This window comes from Schistocerca cancellata, chromosome 5 (assembly GCF_023864275.1).
Source record: "Schistocerca cancellata isolate TAMUIC-IGC-003103 chromosome 5, iqSchCanc2.1, whole genome shotgun sequence".
In the NCBI taxonomy this organism is placed as follows: domain Eukaryota; kingdom Metazoa; phylum Arthropoda; class Insecta; order Orthoptera; family Acrididae; genus Schistocerca; species Schistocerca cancellata.
In genome coordinates, this window is record NC_064630.1 from 397108321 (window position 1) to 397124789 (window position 16469).

Here is a 16469-nt window from a genome sequence, read left to right on the forward strand (position 1 = left end):
TGAGCTCTGCATTTCAAGGGAGAGAAACTGATAAGAAATTTGGTGCGGAGTGATCATGAAAGAGCTCATTCCTACAATATCCAACCTGTTATGTCGGCAAGTGGATAAGTGTTTCCGAAGACACTGGTAATTTATCAGTAACCTAGAGGTCAGTTTGAAATGTGAGTAGTGCAATACATGCTCAAACTGCAAAATTTGATTCAAGTTGCCTCGAAGTCTGGCCTAATCAAGAAACAAATCATGACGCCATTCATTCAGGATGTCTCTTCTTCTGGTCGATGTGCTTGGATATTGTGACAGGACTATTTTTGATGCTATCCAACTGCAAAACATGGTGTATACAGTCAAGACCATCCCTCATGGGTGCACACTTTACACTGCTATTCTTCCAATAGTTCAAGGTGTGCTAAAGTGGACTGATGATCACACTATCCTTAAAGACTATCAGCTCGCACCAATGTTGTGAGATTCGATTTCATTGCTGATGTGTATTCTATATAATCAGTTCTGTTCTTGAGTCTACGCAGACTTTGTTCAGTAGTACCGAACTGTAGCTGGATATAATGAATGTAGACCAGAGGGCTGTCAAACACTGTCCAAACGTATTTTTTATGTTCAAACGCAGTGTAACTCTGAGGACTCCTTCATGGGTACACACCTTGCATTCAGCCATTTGATGTGGTATTCTTCCAACAGTTCAAGATGTTGCTGAAGCGGATTGATGATCACAGTATCCTTAAGGACTATCAGTTCACATCATTGTTGTGGAATATAATTTCGTTCTGATGTTATTTATTTATTTATTTATTTACATGTCAAGTTCCATAGGACCAAATTGAGGAGCAAATCTCCAAGGTCATGGAACGTGTCAGTACAAGAAATTACAACATAAAAGTAATAATAGATAAAATAAAATGCTTATGAACCCAAAAGTTTAAGTAAATGAAATCAACAATATACAGGAATCAGATTAATTTTTCAAGGAACTTTTCAACAGAAGAGAAAGAGTAACCCACGAGGAAATTCTCCAGTTTAAATTTTAAAACGTATGGATTACTGTTAAGATTTTTGAATTCTTGTGGTAGCTTACTGAAAATGGATGCAGCAACATACTGCACACCTTTCTGCACAAGAGTTAAGGAAGTCCGATCCAAATGCAGGTTTCATTTCTGCTAAGAATTAACCGAGTGAAAGCTATTTATTCTTGGGAATAAGCTGATATTATTAACAAGAAATGACAGTAAGGAATATATATATTGAAAGGCCAATGTCAAAATACCCAGACTAGTAAACAGGGGTTTAAAAGAGGTTCAAGAACTTACACCACTTATTGCCCGAACTGCCTGTTTCTGAGGCAAAAATATCCTTTTAGAATGGGAAGAGTTACCCCAATCTATAATATCATACGACATAAGCAAATGAAAATAAAAAATCATGAATTTTTTCACTGAGTACTTTGAGGAGCAATCTCTGAAGTCCATGAGGTTGCTTATACACTATGTGCTCAAAAGTATACGGACATCACCAAAAACATACATTTTTCATATTAGGTGCATTGTGCTGCCACCTACTGCCAGGTACTTCATATCAGCGACCTCAGACATTGTGAGACAGCAGAATGGGGAACTCCGTGAAACTCACGGACTTCGAACGTGGCCAGGTGATTAGGTGTCACTTGTGTCATGTATGTGTATGTGAGATTTCCGCACATCTAAACATCCCTAGGTCCACTGTTTCCAATGTCATAGTGAATTGGAAACGTGAAGGGACACGTACAGCACAAAACCGTACAGGCCGACCTCGTCTGTTGACTTACAGAGACCGCCAACAGTTGAAGAGGGTCGTAATGAGTAATATGCAGACATCTATCCAGACCATCACACAGGAATTCCAAATTTGGATCAGGATACACTGCAAGTACTATGACAGTTAGGCGGGAGGTGAGAAAACTTGGATTTCACAGTTGAGCAGCTGCTCATAAGCCACACGTCACGCCGGTTAATGCCAAACGACGCCTCGCTTGGTGTAAGGAGCGTAAATATTGGATGATTAAACAGTGGAAAAACTGTTGTGTGGAGTGGCAAATCACGGAACACAGTGTGGCAATCCAATGGCAGGATGTGGATATGGCAAATGCCCGGTGAACGTCTTCTGCCAGCATGTGTAGTGCCAATAGTAAAATTCGGAGGCAGTGGTGTTATAGTGTGGTCGTGTTTTTCATGGAGGGGGCTTGCACCCCTTGTTGTTTTGCTTGGCATTATCACAGCACAGACCTACATTGATGTTTTAAGCACCTTCTTGCTTCCCACTGTTGAAGAGCAATTTGGGGATGACTGCATCTTTCAATACGATCGAGCACCTGTTCATAATGCACGGCCTGTGGCGGAGTGGCTATATGACAATAACATCCCTGTAATGGGCTGGCCTGCACAGAGTCTTGACCTGAATCCTACAGAACACCTTTGGGATGTTTTGGAACGCTGACTTCGTGCCAGGCCTCACTGACTGACATTGAGACCTCTCCTCAGTGCAGCACTCCGTGAAAACTGGGCTGCCATTCCCCAAGAAACCTTCCAGCACCTGATTGAACAAATGCCTACGAAAGTGAAAGCTATCATCAAAGCTAAGGGTGGGCCAACAACATATTGAATTCCAGCATTACCAGTGGAGGGCGCCATGAACTTGTAAGTCATTTTCAGTCAGGTGTCCAGATACTTTTGATCACATAGTGTATCTTGCTTCCTATTATACGTGATGACACATTCTTGATATGGCCTCATGGTGAAAATCCACTGCAGCAGTGCATCGACCACATGAATGGCGACCATCCGAATATTAAATTTACTGTTGAGTTGGACAGGCTTAGCAAGCTTTTGTTCCTGGAAGTTTTACATGAACAGAAGGCAAGAGGCTTGCTTGGCCATTCAGTATACAGGAAATCGACGTGCACTGATCACTAATTAAATGCAGTTATCAATATCTTGTACACAAGAAAGCAGTACTTGCCACATTAGTACAAAGGGCAAAGATTATTTCTGAGGATGACCATCTAGGGCCAGAATTTCAGCATTTGAAGTTCAAGTTCAGAGAAAATGGTTACAGCAAGGGAGAAATAGCTAAGGCTTTCAAGTGCCACCAACGAAGACGTCTCGTGAATTGGCAGAGGAGACCAAGCCAGCTGCATTCCTTCATACTGTGGAGCAACAAATAGCAAGATTGGACACGTGCTGAAGAGGCATGGACAGACATCGTTACGTCCCGTTAAAGACAATATATGCCTTTGAGTTCCTGGCGTCTATGGTGACCCTGTGAGTGTGGTAGCATTTACATAAATCAAACTATTCACAGTTGCCGAGTGTTGTGCAGATGATTCACGACGTATCAACCAAAGGAAGCTTAAGTAGTTGGCCATGGCTTAACACTGCCTAGAAAACAGGCATAAAAAACAGGTTGAGAAAATGAGAGCTTTGGCTCAAACACCATTGTATAGGGATTATGTTATCAAAGAAGCGGCCAAAATCAGAACGGACAACAACATTTTTAACAGAGATCAGGGGTACACACTTAGTAGGACATGGGGCAGGCTTTGGATATTGAGTTAAAGCAAAGATGTAGGTTTGAGGCTTGATGCTCAAAGGGACGCAAAGCAGCAGTTTCAAATGTTGTGCCGGACACTCACGCCATGTTAACGTCATTCCGTCCCTCAGCAGGGTGGAGCCGCTGGGGGCTGCCCAAATTGCCTTCCGTGCACGCGCTTCTCTAGCCTTCTTTGGAAGGTTCCAAACACTGTCATGACATCTATATAAGCAGAACACCATGGCAGCCCTGGAAGTCAGTGATTTCAATTCCCGATGATGTCAGAGACAGATGTCAAAAGTTCTAGTGTGTTATTCGAAATGATGTGGCTGGTAAACCGAGAAGATTTTATTGTAGTTTCTTCCTTACCTACTATCAGGATACGATGTCTGTATGGTCATAGCACAAAAATTTTTGTCTTTGGCACTATTGCTGCACATAAAAAGATGGGCAAGAAAAGTGGTGTCAAATCTAAAGTTCATGTGAACCAAGCTGTTACATACTATGACTGGTCCATATATTCACATCAGAATGTCATCTTATAATTCTTATGAGTTTTAGTTATCGGTTCTTCATGAAGCAACACAGTTGAATTCTATAGTCGGTGTCATCCAAGTCAAATGGCTGAGACAGATCCAAATCTGAAGAGTTACTGTTGTCATCACTGTTGTTCGCAGAGTCGGTCCTACCTATGCCTATGGACACACCATCTACGGTGTCATCTATTAACTAGTCTTTTTCCCAAAACATGTTCTCTGTTTTGATTATGTGTTCATCAAATTTCTCCTAGTCTGCTATGGTCACAGATGCAGTTATGTTCTTTGCCATTTCTTGCTGTTTCTCCATGCAAATATCCCCTTTATATTCTGCTTCCGCACATGTCCTATAGTTTTCAACCAGGTCATTTCTATGGAATTTGATCCACACACATGTGGAAGTAACCAGAGGACTGAGTGCCCACGACTTTTCCTTGATTCGTCAAACCAATATGGCTTTTCAAGGGCTTTTAAACTTTTGAATCTGTTCAAACAGTTCAACTGTAGTTTTTTTCTGTGATTTTAACTGCTTATTGTGAGAGTTCTTGTTTTCTTGCACACTATAAGGAGTATCACACACTTATAATCCTAGCTTTGGGTAGACAGGGGAACAATTTTTCCTGCATCCCACTTCTCAAGATTGGTAGCTTTGATTTGCCTGAGATAACCTCCACTGACTTTCCGATCCCTAAAGAATCAGTTCTGCTCCATTCATAAAGTCATTCCTTTAACCTGCATGAACGAGGGTAAGTCTATTTGATGAGCTGGTACTTTTGTGAAACCCGCATTTCTTTTTTTGCTCTGCCAGTATTCACTAAATGAAAGATTATTGCCCATATAAGTTTTACATAAATAAAAATGATTCTGTACTGGGAATGATAAATTTTGACACACCTCAAGTATTTTGCTCACCAAGTGACAATATAAGAGCACTCAATGAAAATTTTTCTGTTGCTAGCAAATCTTTCCCATTGGAACCCATCACATGTAACAGTCTCCTTAATGCGTCAACAGACAATGGAAATCCTACTCTTTTCATGAATGTTGTGAAGGCACGATGAATACTCCAAGTTATTTTTTCTTCGAGAGAGAGAGAGAGAGAGAGAGAGAGAGAGAGAGAGATGATGCTATAAGAAGCCCCCTAATAAATGTAGGAGAGGTGGGGGGAACCATATCTTAATAATGACTTTTCTTTCCTCACAGCTGAGATATACTACCCAAAGAGCAGTACTTCAATCATAGTTCTTGAACACTGATAATTTATATGTTATAATTTTCATATCCCCCCCCCCCCATGAAGCATGGACATTGCCGTTGGTGGGAAGGCTTGGGTGCCTCAGCGATACAGATAGCCGTACCGTAGGTGCAACCACAACGGAGAGGTATCTGTTGAGAGGCCAGACAAATGTGTGGTTCCTGAAGAGGGGCAGCAGCCTTTTCAGTAGTTGCAAGGGCAACAGTCTGGATGATTGACTGATCTGGCCTTGTAACATAACCAAAACGGCCTTGCTGTGCTGGTACTGCGAACGGCTGAAAGCAAGGGGAAACTACAGCCGTAATTTTTCCCGAGGGCATGCAGCTTTACTGTATGGTTAAATGATGATGGCGTCCTCTTGGGTACGATATTCTGGAGGTAAAATAGTCCCCCATTCGGATCTCCGGGCAGGGACTACTCAGGAGGATGTCGTTATCAGGAGAAAGAAAACTGGCGTTCTACGGATCGGAGTGTGGAATGTCAGATCCCTTAATAGGGCAGGTAGGTTAGAAAATTTAAAAAGGGAAATGGATAGGGTAAAGTTAGATATAGTGGGAATTAGTGAAGTTCGGTGGCAGGAGGAACAAGACTTCTGGTCAGGTGACTACAGGGTTATAAACACAAAATCAAATAGGGGTATTGCAGGAGTAGGTTTAATAATGAATAGGAAAATAGGAATGCGGGTAAGCAACTACAAACAGCATAGTGAACGCATTATTTTGGCAAAGATAGATACGAAGCCTACGCCTACTACAGTAGTCCAAGTTTATATGCCAACTAGCTCTGCAGATGACGAAGAAATTGAAGAAATGTATGATGAAATAAAAGAAATTATTCAGATAGTGAAGGGTGATGAAAATTTAATAGTCATGGGTGACTGGAATTCGGTAGTAGGAAAAGGGAGAGAAGGAAACATAGTAGGTGAATATGGATTGGGACTAAGAAATGAAAGAGGAAGCTGCCTGGTAGAATTTTGCACAGAGCACAACTTAATCATCATAGCTAACACTTGGTTCAAGAATCATAAAAGAAGGCTGTATACATGGAAGAAGCCTGGAGATACTGACAGGTTTCATATAGATTATATAATGGTAAGACAGAGATTTAGGAACCAGGTTTTAAATTGTAAGACATTTCCAGGGGCAGATGTGGACTCTGACCACAATCTATTGGTTATGACCTGTAGATTAAAACTGAAGAAACTGCAAAAAGGTGGGAATTTAAGGAGATGGGACCTGGATAAACTGAAAGAACCAGAGGTTGTACAGAGTTTCAGGGAGAGCATAAGGGAACAATTGACAGGAATGGGGGAAAGAAATACAGTAGAAGAAGAATGGGTAGCTCTGAAGGATGAAGTAGTGAAGGCAGCAGAGGATCAAGTAGGTAAAAAGACGAGGGCTAGTAGAAATCCTTGGGTGACAGAAGAAATATTGAATTTAATTGATGAAAGGAGAAAATATAAAAATGCAGTAAATGAAGCAGGCAAAAAGGAATACAAGGAAGTGCAAAATGGCTAAGCAGGGATGGCTGGAGGACAAATGTAAGGATGTAGAGGCTTATCTCACTAGGGGTAAGATAGATACTGCCTACAGGAAAATTAAAGAGACCTTTGGAGATAAGAGAACCACTTGCATGAACATCAAGACCTCAGACGGAAACCCAGTTCTAAGCAAAGAAGGGAAAGCAAAAAGGTGGAAGGAGTATGTAGAGGGTGTATACAAGAGCGATGTACTTGAGGACAATATTATATAAATGGAAGAGAATGTAGATGAAGATGAAGGGGTAGGTACGATACTGTGTGAGGAATTTGATAGAGCACTGATAGACCTGAGCCAAAACAAGTCACCGGAGTAGACAACATTCCATTAGAACTACTGACAGCCTTGGGAGAGCCAGTCCTGACAAAACTCTACCATCTGGTGAGCAAGATGTATGAAACAGGCGAAATACCCTCAGACTTCAAGAAGAATATAATAATTCCAGTCCCAAAGAAACCAGGTGTTGATAAATGTGAAAATTACCGAACTATCACTTTAATAAGTCACAGCTGCAAAATACTAACGCGAATTCTTTACAGACGAATGGAAAAACTAGTAGAAGCCGACCTCGGGGAAGATTGGTTTGGATTCCGTAGAAATGTTGGAACACGTGAGGCAATACTGACCCTACGACTTATCTTAGAAACTAGATTAAGGAAGGGCAAACCTACGTTTCTAGCATTTGTAGACTTAGAGAAAGTTTTTGACAATGTTGACTGGAATACTCTCTTTCAAATTCTGAAGGTGGCAGGGGTAAAATACAGGGAGCAAAAGGCTATTTACAATTTGTACAGAAACCAGATGGCAGTTATAAGAGTCAAGGGGCATGAAAGGGAAGCAGTGGTTGGGAAGGGAGTGAGACAGGGTTGTAGTCTCTCCCCGATGTTATTCAATCTGTATATTGAGCAAGCAGAGAAGGAAACAAATGAAAAATTCAGAGTAGGTATTAAAATCCATGGAGAAGAAATAAAAACTTTGAGGTTTGCCGATGACATTGTAATTCTGTCAGAGACAGCAAAGGACTTGGAAGAGTAGTTGAACAGAATGGATAGTGTCTTGAAAGGAGGATATAAGATGAACATCAACAAAAGCAAAACGAGGATAATGGAATGTAGTCGAATTAAGTCGGGTGATGCTGAGGGAATTAGATTAGGAAATGAGACACTTAAAGTTGTAAAGGAGTTTTGCTATTTGGGGAGCAAAATAACTGATGACGGTCGAAGTAGAGAGGATATAAAATGTAGACTGACAATGGCAAGGAAAGTGTTTCTGAAGAAGAGAAATTTGTTATCATCAAGTATAGATTTAAGTGTCAGGAAGTTGTTTCTGAAAGTATTTGTATGGAGTGTAGCCATGTATGGAAGTGAAACATGGATGATAAATAGTTTGGACAAGAACAGAATAGAAGCTTTCGAAATGTGGTGCTACAGAAGAATGCTGAAGATTAGATGGGTAGATCACATAACTAATGAGGAAGTATTGAATAGGATTGGGGAGAAGAGAAGTTTGTGGCACAACTTGACTAGAAGAAGAGATCGGTTGTTAGAACATGTTCTGAGGCATCAACGGATCACCAATTTAGTATTGGAAGGCAGCATGGAGGGTAAAAATCGTAGAGGGAGACCAAGAGATGAATACACTAAGCAGATCCAGAAGGATGTAGGTTGCGGTAGGTACTGGGAGATGAAGAAGCTTGCACAGGATAGAGTAGCATGGAGAGCTGCATCAAACCAGTCTCAGGACTGAAGACCACAACAACAACAATTTTCATGTAATTAACACACATTGAATTATTAAGTATTTTAAGAATTGTTATTTATAAAATGCAAGAAAATTAGAGTGCTAGGTTAAAAACATAGAATTCCCTGCAATTTCCCTGATTTTTCCAAACAAATTGTAATTCACTGAGAATGCCAGGTTTTCCAGAGAAATCGTCACCTTGGAGGAGCTTTATTTCAAATTTCTTGCTCTAGCTTCCTGATCACTTTTACAGTATTCCTTATTAATTCCATATCCTCACTATGAATCATCTGTCTCTTTTTATGTTCTGAAGAGGGCAGTAAAAGTAATTCAATAGTCACAGAATCGAACACTTTTCTTTGCTCATGACAAAAAACAATGAAACAGAACAGCAAAACAACACAAATATAAGTAATTAGAAACTGTAGTGGGCCCATGAAAGGCAACTGTAGAGATTATGTATCAAACAACAAAACATGCCACAGCATAGTAGCCAATGAAGTCTACCAGTAGACCAATAATGAAATGCGCCACAGCAAGGCAACAAAGAAGTCTACCAGTACGTCAACATCTGTCAGAAGGGCAATACAGCTGACGTCTGGCAACTGTAGGACAGAAGGGACCAAGGGGAAGGACTATTTCTCTGTGCCTCCCTTACCCCTTGCAAGTATTCCTCTGAGCTGCCAACTGCAGCTTCTAAGTAATCTATGTTATGACATGACGATGTACGGTAGGCAGCTGTAAATGGACTACTGAGCGAGCATAACAAAACTCAACTGCGTCTTTGAAAGTAAGTTACTTGTGTCTGCGAAATACGATAGTGGCAATCATTGAAAGCTTCAGTTTTTGTTCTACTTTTATCCAGAAAAATATTTTAGAATCTCATATAAAATGGTATCAGTTGCCTGTGTGGTGCAGTGCAATTAGTTTGTTATTTTGACATGAACACAAAAAGGAACAGAAGCGGCATAAACTGACCACTACTGTGGCTGGCCCGGTTGCTGCCTGCTATACGGATGCCTCCTCATGTGTGGTCAAGTGAGAGGTCATTTCATGGTGTGGCTGGCAGCAAAAGACTTTCCAAGAGCCCAGTCGAAGGACCTCTCTGGTTCATCTGACAAATAGGCCTTGGACTCTATCTGTGGATTTCATAGGTCTCGAGCCAGATGCATTCGCTTGCACTGATCCACGTGAAGCCTCTCAGCCCACAAGGTCTGGGTGTTCACTGAACGTGGGATTACTGGTAGCTGGGAGCTTGCATGTAAAGCGAATAATGGGGCCCCTGGGAAATGGCTGCCTAGGAGGGAAAGAAATCTGGTGTGCATCCTGTGCATTCCGGGAGGAGTCATTCCAGATGTGAAACGAGTTCTTCTGGATGCCACAAAGAACATAGGGTGCAGCCAACTGCAGCTGGTGGCTCGTGTCTGAATTAATGACATGTGTTGCTTTGGGTTGTAACAGATTCTCGCTTGTATTGTGAAGCTAGCTGAAGTGGTAAAGACTGTCAGTCTTGATTGCAAAATGAAGGCAGAGTTCACCATCTGTAGCATCATCTACAGGACTGATTGGGGATCTTTGGTACAGAGCCGAGTGGAGGGTCTGGATCAGAAGCTCAGACAGTTCTGTGACCATGTCGATAGCAGATTTACTCTATAGCGTGGTCGGGTTTTGGGTTCCACTTAATTGGGTTATGCTTATAGTTCAGGTGTCCACTACACACAGGAGGTGTCTACATGGGTAGCGGTGGAAGTGTGGAATGGACTAAGCAGTTTTTAGGTTAGAGAGTCTCAGGAAAGTACAGAAAGGGCTTCAGTCTCAAAGGGTGCAGGAGAAACACAGGAAGAGGGTAGATATAGCAACAATCAGTACTGCAGTTGTAAACTGTCATAGCTGGGTTAGGAAAGAAACAGAGCTCCAAGTACCAACAGAAAGTACTGAAGCTCCCAAATCCTTGTAGGTACCAAAAGCTGACTAAGGCTAGACGTAAGCTCAGCTGAAATTTTTACAAAGGACCTAACGGAGTTCAGACAGTTTAAATACAATTGGTGTTTGTTGCAGTTAGAAGTAGTTTATCCTGTATCGAAAATGAATTAGATAGTTCCTGTGAGTTAGTATGGGTAAAGGTTATACTTGACAAACCAGAATAAATTAATAATTGGTTTGAATATAATAGAGGGAAACATTTCACGTGAGAAAAATATATATAAAAAACAAAGATGCTGTAACTTACCAAACGAGAAAGTGTTGGTCTGTGGATTGACACAATAAAAAACACACAAACACACACACACAAATTTCAAGCTTCCGCAACCCAAGGTTGCTTCATCAGGAAAGAGGGAAGGAGAGGGAAAGACGAAAGGATGTGGGTTTTAAGGGAGAGGGTAAGGAGTCATTCCAATCCCACAAGTGGAAAGACTTACCTTAGGGCCAAAAAAGGACAGGTATACACTCGTGCGCGCGCACACACACACACACTCGTATCCATCCACACATATACAGACACAGGAAGACATATGTAAATGCAAAGAGGTTGGGCAGAGATGTCAATCGAGGTGGAAGTACAGAGGCAAAGATGTTGTTGAATGACAGGTGAGGTACGAGGGGCGGCAACTTGAAATTAGCAGAGGTTGAGGCCTGGTGGGTAACAGAAAGAGAGAATACATTGGAGGGCAAGTTCCCATCTCCGGAGTTCTGATAGGTTGGTGTCAGTGGGAAGTATCCAGATAACTCGGATGGTGTAACACTGTACCAAGATGTGCTGGCCGTGCACCACGGCATGTTTAGCCACTGGGTGATCCTCATTACTAACAAACACTGTCTGCCTGTGTCTGTTCATGCAAATGGATAGGCTTCACAGTGTAGGCATGTCAGTTGGTAAATCACGTGGGTGCTTTCAAATGTGGCTCTGCCTTTGATCGTGTACAACTTCCGGGTTACAGGACTGGAGTAGTTGGTGGTGGGAGGGTGCATGGGACAGGTTTTACACTGGGGGCGGTTACAAGGGTAAGAGCCAGAGGATAGGGAAGGTGGTTTGGGGATTTCATAGGGATGAACCAAGAGGTTACAAAGGTTAGGTGGATGGCGGAAAGACACTCTTGGTGGAGTGGGGAGGATTTAATGAAGGATGGATCTCATTTCAGGGCAGTATTTGAGGAAGTCATATCCCTGCTGGAGAGCCACATTCAGAGTCTGATCCAGTCCCGAAAAGTATCCTGTCGCGAGTTGGGCACTTTTGGGGTTCTTCTGTGGGAGGTTCTGGGTTTGAGGGGATGAGGAAGTGGCTCTAGCTATTTGTTTCTGTACCAGGTCGGGAGGATAGTTGCGGGATGCGAAAGTTTTCAGGTTATTGGTGTAATGGTTCAGGGATTCAGGACTGGAGCAGATTCGTTTGCCACGAAGACCTAAGCTGTAGGGAGGTGGGAAACCAGGAGATTGGATAGTTTTTTGAGGTGGAGGGTGGCATGCTGTTCTAATTTGCAGTTGGCCTGTAGGAGGGTGCTCTGAACAGTCGGTGTGGATGTGGGAGAGGAAAGATTGAGAACTTTGACTAGGGATAGAAGTTGACGGGTGTGTTCATTGGCTGAGTTGATGTGTAGGTGAAGGATTAGGTGGGTGAGGGCTATGGATTGTTCAGTTTGGAACTGGTATAGGGACTGATGGAAAGAAGGGTTACAGCCAGAGATGGGAACTTTAAGTGTGAGGCCTTTGGGGGTAATGCCAAATGGTTTCTTTTACTACCCCCAACTCAGATGATTCAGTTAGCGAACACTTCAAAGAAAACTTGAGTATCATCTCAAATAGTTCTTCCACTCATACAATTATAGTTGGTGGTGACTTCAATCTATCCTCATTATGATGGCGAAAATACAAGTTCAAAACTGGTGGTAGGTATAAAACATTGTCAGAAATTGTACTAAATGCCTCTCTAAATATTATTCTGAAAAATTAGTTCAGGACCCCACCAGAAGCGTTAATGGTTGTGAAAACATACTTGACTTCTTAGCAACTAATAATCCTGAGTGAATACGAGGCATCATGATGGATACAGAGATTAGTGATGAGAAGATCGGTTTAGTGAGACTGACCACTACATCACCCAAACCCACAAAAATTAAACACAAAATATAGCTATTTAAAAAAAAAAAAGATAAAAATTTGCTTCACATTTCCTAAGAGACAGTCTCTGCTCCTTCCCAACTAACTATATAAGTTTAGGCCAGATGTGGCTTAAATTCAAGGAAATAATATATGTGGCAACTGACACATTCATACCGAATAAACTAATAAAAGATGAGACTGGCCCCCATGGTATACAAAACAGGTCAGAAAATTGTTGCAAAAGCAACAAAAAATGTCAAATTTAACAGAATGCAAAATTTCCAAGACTGGCGATGTTTTACTGAAATTAAAAACTTAGTGAGACCTTCAATGTGAGATGCTTTTAACAGCTTCCACAGCAAAACTATCTCAAAATCCGACAGAACATCTAAAGAGATTCTGGTCATACGTACTGTACACCAGCAGAAAGACACAATCAATACCTCCACTGCATGATACCAATGGCAAAATTACTGATGACAGTGTCACTGAAGTGGAGTTATTAAATGTAGTCTTCTAAATTCCGTTCATCAAAGAAGACAAAGTAAATATCCAGAATTTGAATCAAGAACAATTGCCAATGTGAGTAACCTGGAAGTAGATATCCTCAAAGAAGTGAAGCAGCTCAAAGCACTTAACAAAGGCAAGTCTCCAGTCGAGATAGTATACCCATTACATTCCTTTCAGAGTACACTGATACAACAGCCTTATACATAACAATCATATACAACTGCTCATTTGACAAAAGATCCATGCCAAAAGACTGGGAAGTTGCGAAGGTCACACCAATATTCAAGAAAGGAAGGAAGAATGGTCCACCGAATTACAGACCCATATCACTGACATTGATTTGCACGATTATAGAACATATACTGTATTCAAACTTTATGAATTACCTTGAAGAAAATGGCTTAGTGACACATGGTCAGCAAGGATTCAGAAAATATCATTCTTATGAAATACAACTACCTCTTTACTCTCATGACATAATGAGAGCTATCGACAGGAGATCTCAAATTGATTCCATAATTCTCAATTTCCAGAAGGGTTTTGACACCCCTCCTCACATGAGACTTCTTATCAAATTGCATGACTGTGGAGTATCAGTTCAGTTATGTAACCGGATTTGTGGTTTCCTGTCAGGAAGGTCACAGTACATAATAATCAATGGAAAATCATCAAATAAAACAGAAATGACATCTGCTCTCTGTTGTTCTTAATCTATATAAACAATTTAGGGGACAATCTGAGAATCCCTCTTAGATTGTTGACAAATGATGCTGACATTTACCATATAGTAAAGTCATCAGAAGATCAAAACCAATTCATAATGGTTTAGATAAAATATCTATATGGTACAAAAGTGGCAACTGAATATGAATAAGGAAAAGTGTGAGGTCATCCACATCAGTACGGAAAAAAAAACAATAAATTTTGGTTACATGATAAATCACATAAATTTAAGGACTGTCAATTCAACTGTCTACCTAGGAATTACAATTATAAACAACTTAAACGATCACATAGAAAATGTTGTGAGGAAGGCAAACACATGACTGTATTTTACTGGCAGAACATTTAGAAGATGCAACAGGTCTAATAAAGAGACTGCTTACACTACACTTGTCCGACCTCTGCTGGAGTACTGTTCTGTGGTATGGAACCCTCATCAGATAGGATTAACGATGGGCATCAAAAAAGTCCAAAGGGAGAGAGAGTGTCGGCGCTATGATAACCAAGTTGGGGTGGCAATCATTAAAACAAAAGACTTTTTCGTTGCTGCAAGATCTTTTCACAATTTTTTCTTCACCAATTTTCTCCTCTGAATGTGGAAATATTTTATTGTCACCAACATACACACGGAGAAACGATCATCGCAATAAAAAAAGATAAATTATAGCTCCTACAGAAACATCATTCACCATTTTCCCCATGCACTGTTAGAGAGTGTAATGGTAGATAAGTAGTCTCATGGGGGTTCGAAGAACCCTCTGCCAGGCACTTAAGTATGAATTGCAGAGTAATCATGAGAAGTCGATGAACTGTCAAAATTAAGATGCCTTAGAGTACATTCACTAGACAGATAGCAGGAGCATTCAACATGCTAAGTTTTACCATATGTTGTTTTCACATATACTGCCATGTGATAAAGGCTTTAAACTGAAACTGGCTGTGGCTGAACAACACATTATGATAAGTAAAGTAACTGTGATATTTAGTCATGACCAAGAAATTCAATTTATACGCTGCTGAAGAAAACAGCATCCAACCTGTATTTATTAAACTAATTTGGGAAGAGAATTTTCTTCTAAAATTTTTTGAAAACGGAATTTACTTTTAATCTTCCATTTTTCCTGATGTAGTCAAACTTCAGTCCTTAGTAATACCACTGATGTACATCATTGTATCTGGAATATAGCATACACTAAATTTATTATTATAATCCAAAGTCTTACCAGGCGGAAGCGACAAGGCAAGTCTGCACGGAACACTCCAGACTCAAGAGCTTCCACATGACCTCCAACGTATGTCTCTTGGTCAAGAACATGGCCATCCTCTGTCATTTTATTAAGCTCTGATTCTTGCTTGTTTGGGAAAATGATATTTGCATGGAAAGCTTCCACCATTAATAGTGATTCACACAATGTGCCTGATCCTTTGCGCAATACCTGCAATAAATGAAGCAATTAGAAGGCAGGTAAAATTAAGCGATATACTGGAAATATCTTATTTTAGACATACTGATTGAGACAAAAATCTACAGGCAATGTGTAAGGAGATGCACTTGAAGGTGGCAATATAATTCATTTTACTCACTTATTTTACTATATTACAAAATCATTTCCATCAAAGTTCGTGTAATCTGTCTTTGAGCAAACAAAAAACAAATAAGAACATGACATATCATTTTGTGATTACAGAGTTGTGCCATAAAAATAGAATCTGTATTTCAGCTGTTCATGTCAGGTTCTCCATAAACTCATACCATTACATCTATGCTGCAACTCTCATGTAAACAATAGTATCAGTATCAAACACTAACTGAACATCTACTGCAGCCAGCTTTCGTAACTTAAAGCTCATACCACATATTTTACAAATTAAAGACAAAGTGCATGAAAGACATAAGAAGAGTATTTGAAACAGCACAGCAAACATTTATTTTCAAACGGAAGAAAGGAATACAGAAAACAATGTGGTTAAATTACATGAAATGGTAACAGTTCAATTAGAAGCTAGCTGTCAGCAAGTACAATTTCAAAATTATGATACAACATGAATAAAGGAGTGGAGGGAACTCAACCTATAATTTCATTAGAAACACGACATAGTGTGTATTTTTTATATCCTTTGAGTTCTACAGCTGCATGCCAGCTAATTCTACATCCACATTTACATCTACATACATACTCCACAAGCCACCATACGGTGCATGGCGGAGGGTACCCTGTAACATCAGTAATTTACTTTCCTGTTCCACTCACAAACAGAGCAAGGGAAAATGACTATCTATATGGATACGAGCCCTAATTTCACTTCTCTTCATAGCCCTTACATGAAATGCACAATGATAGTAGCAGGATTGTTTTTCAATCAGCTTCAAATGCCAGTTCTCTAAATTTTCTGTATAGCATTACTCAAAAAGAATGTCACCTTCTCTCCATGGATTCCCATTTGTGTTCCCTAAGCACCTCAATGACTTAACAAGTTTTACAATAACTAACA

At 40.5% G+C, this 16469-nt stretch overlaps 1 protein-coding gene across 1 annotated transcript in view; it reads right to left on the bottom strand.

The window, feature by feature from the left end:
• The window catches only part of LOC126187863 (DNA polymerase epsilon catalytic subunit 1), a 332843-nt gene that overhangs the window by 258985 nt on the left and 57389 nt on the right, over positions 1 to 16469 (bottom strand). The window contains exon 8 of the mRNA XM_049929181.1: positions 15200 to 15412. Within this exon, the coding sequence (XP_049785138.1) occupies positions 15200 to 15412 (213 nt within the window). The remainder of the gene's footprint in view (positions 1 to 15199; positions 15413 to 16469) is intronic.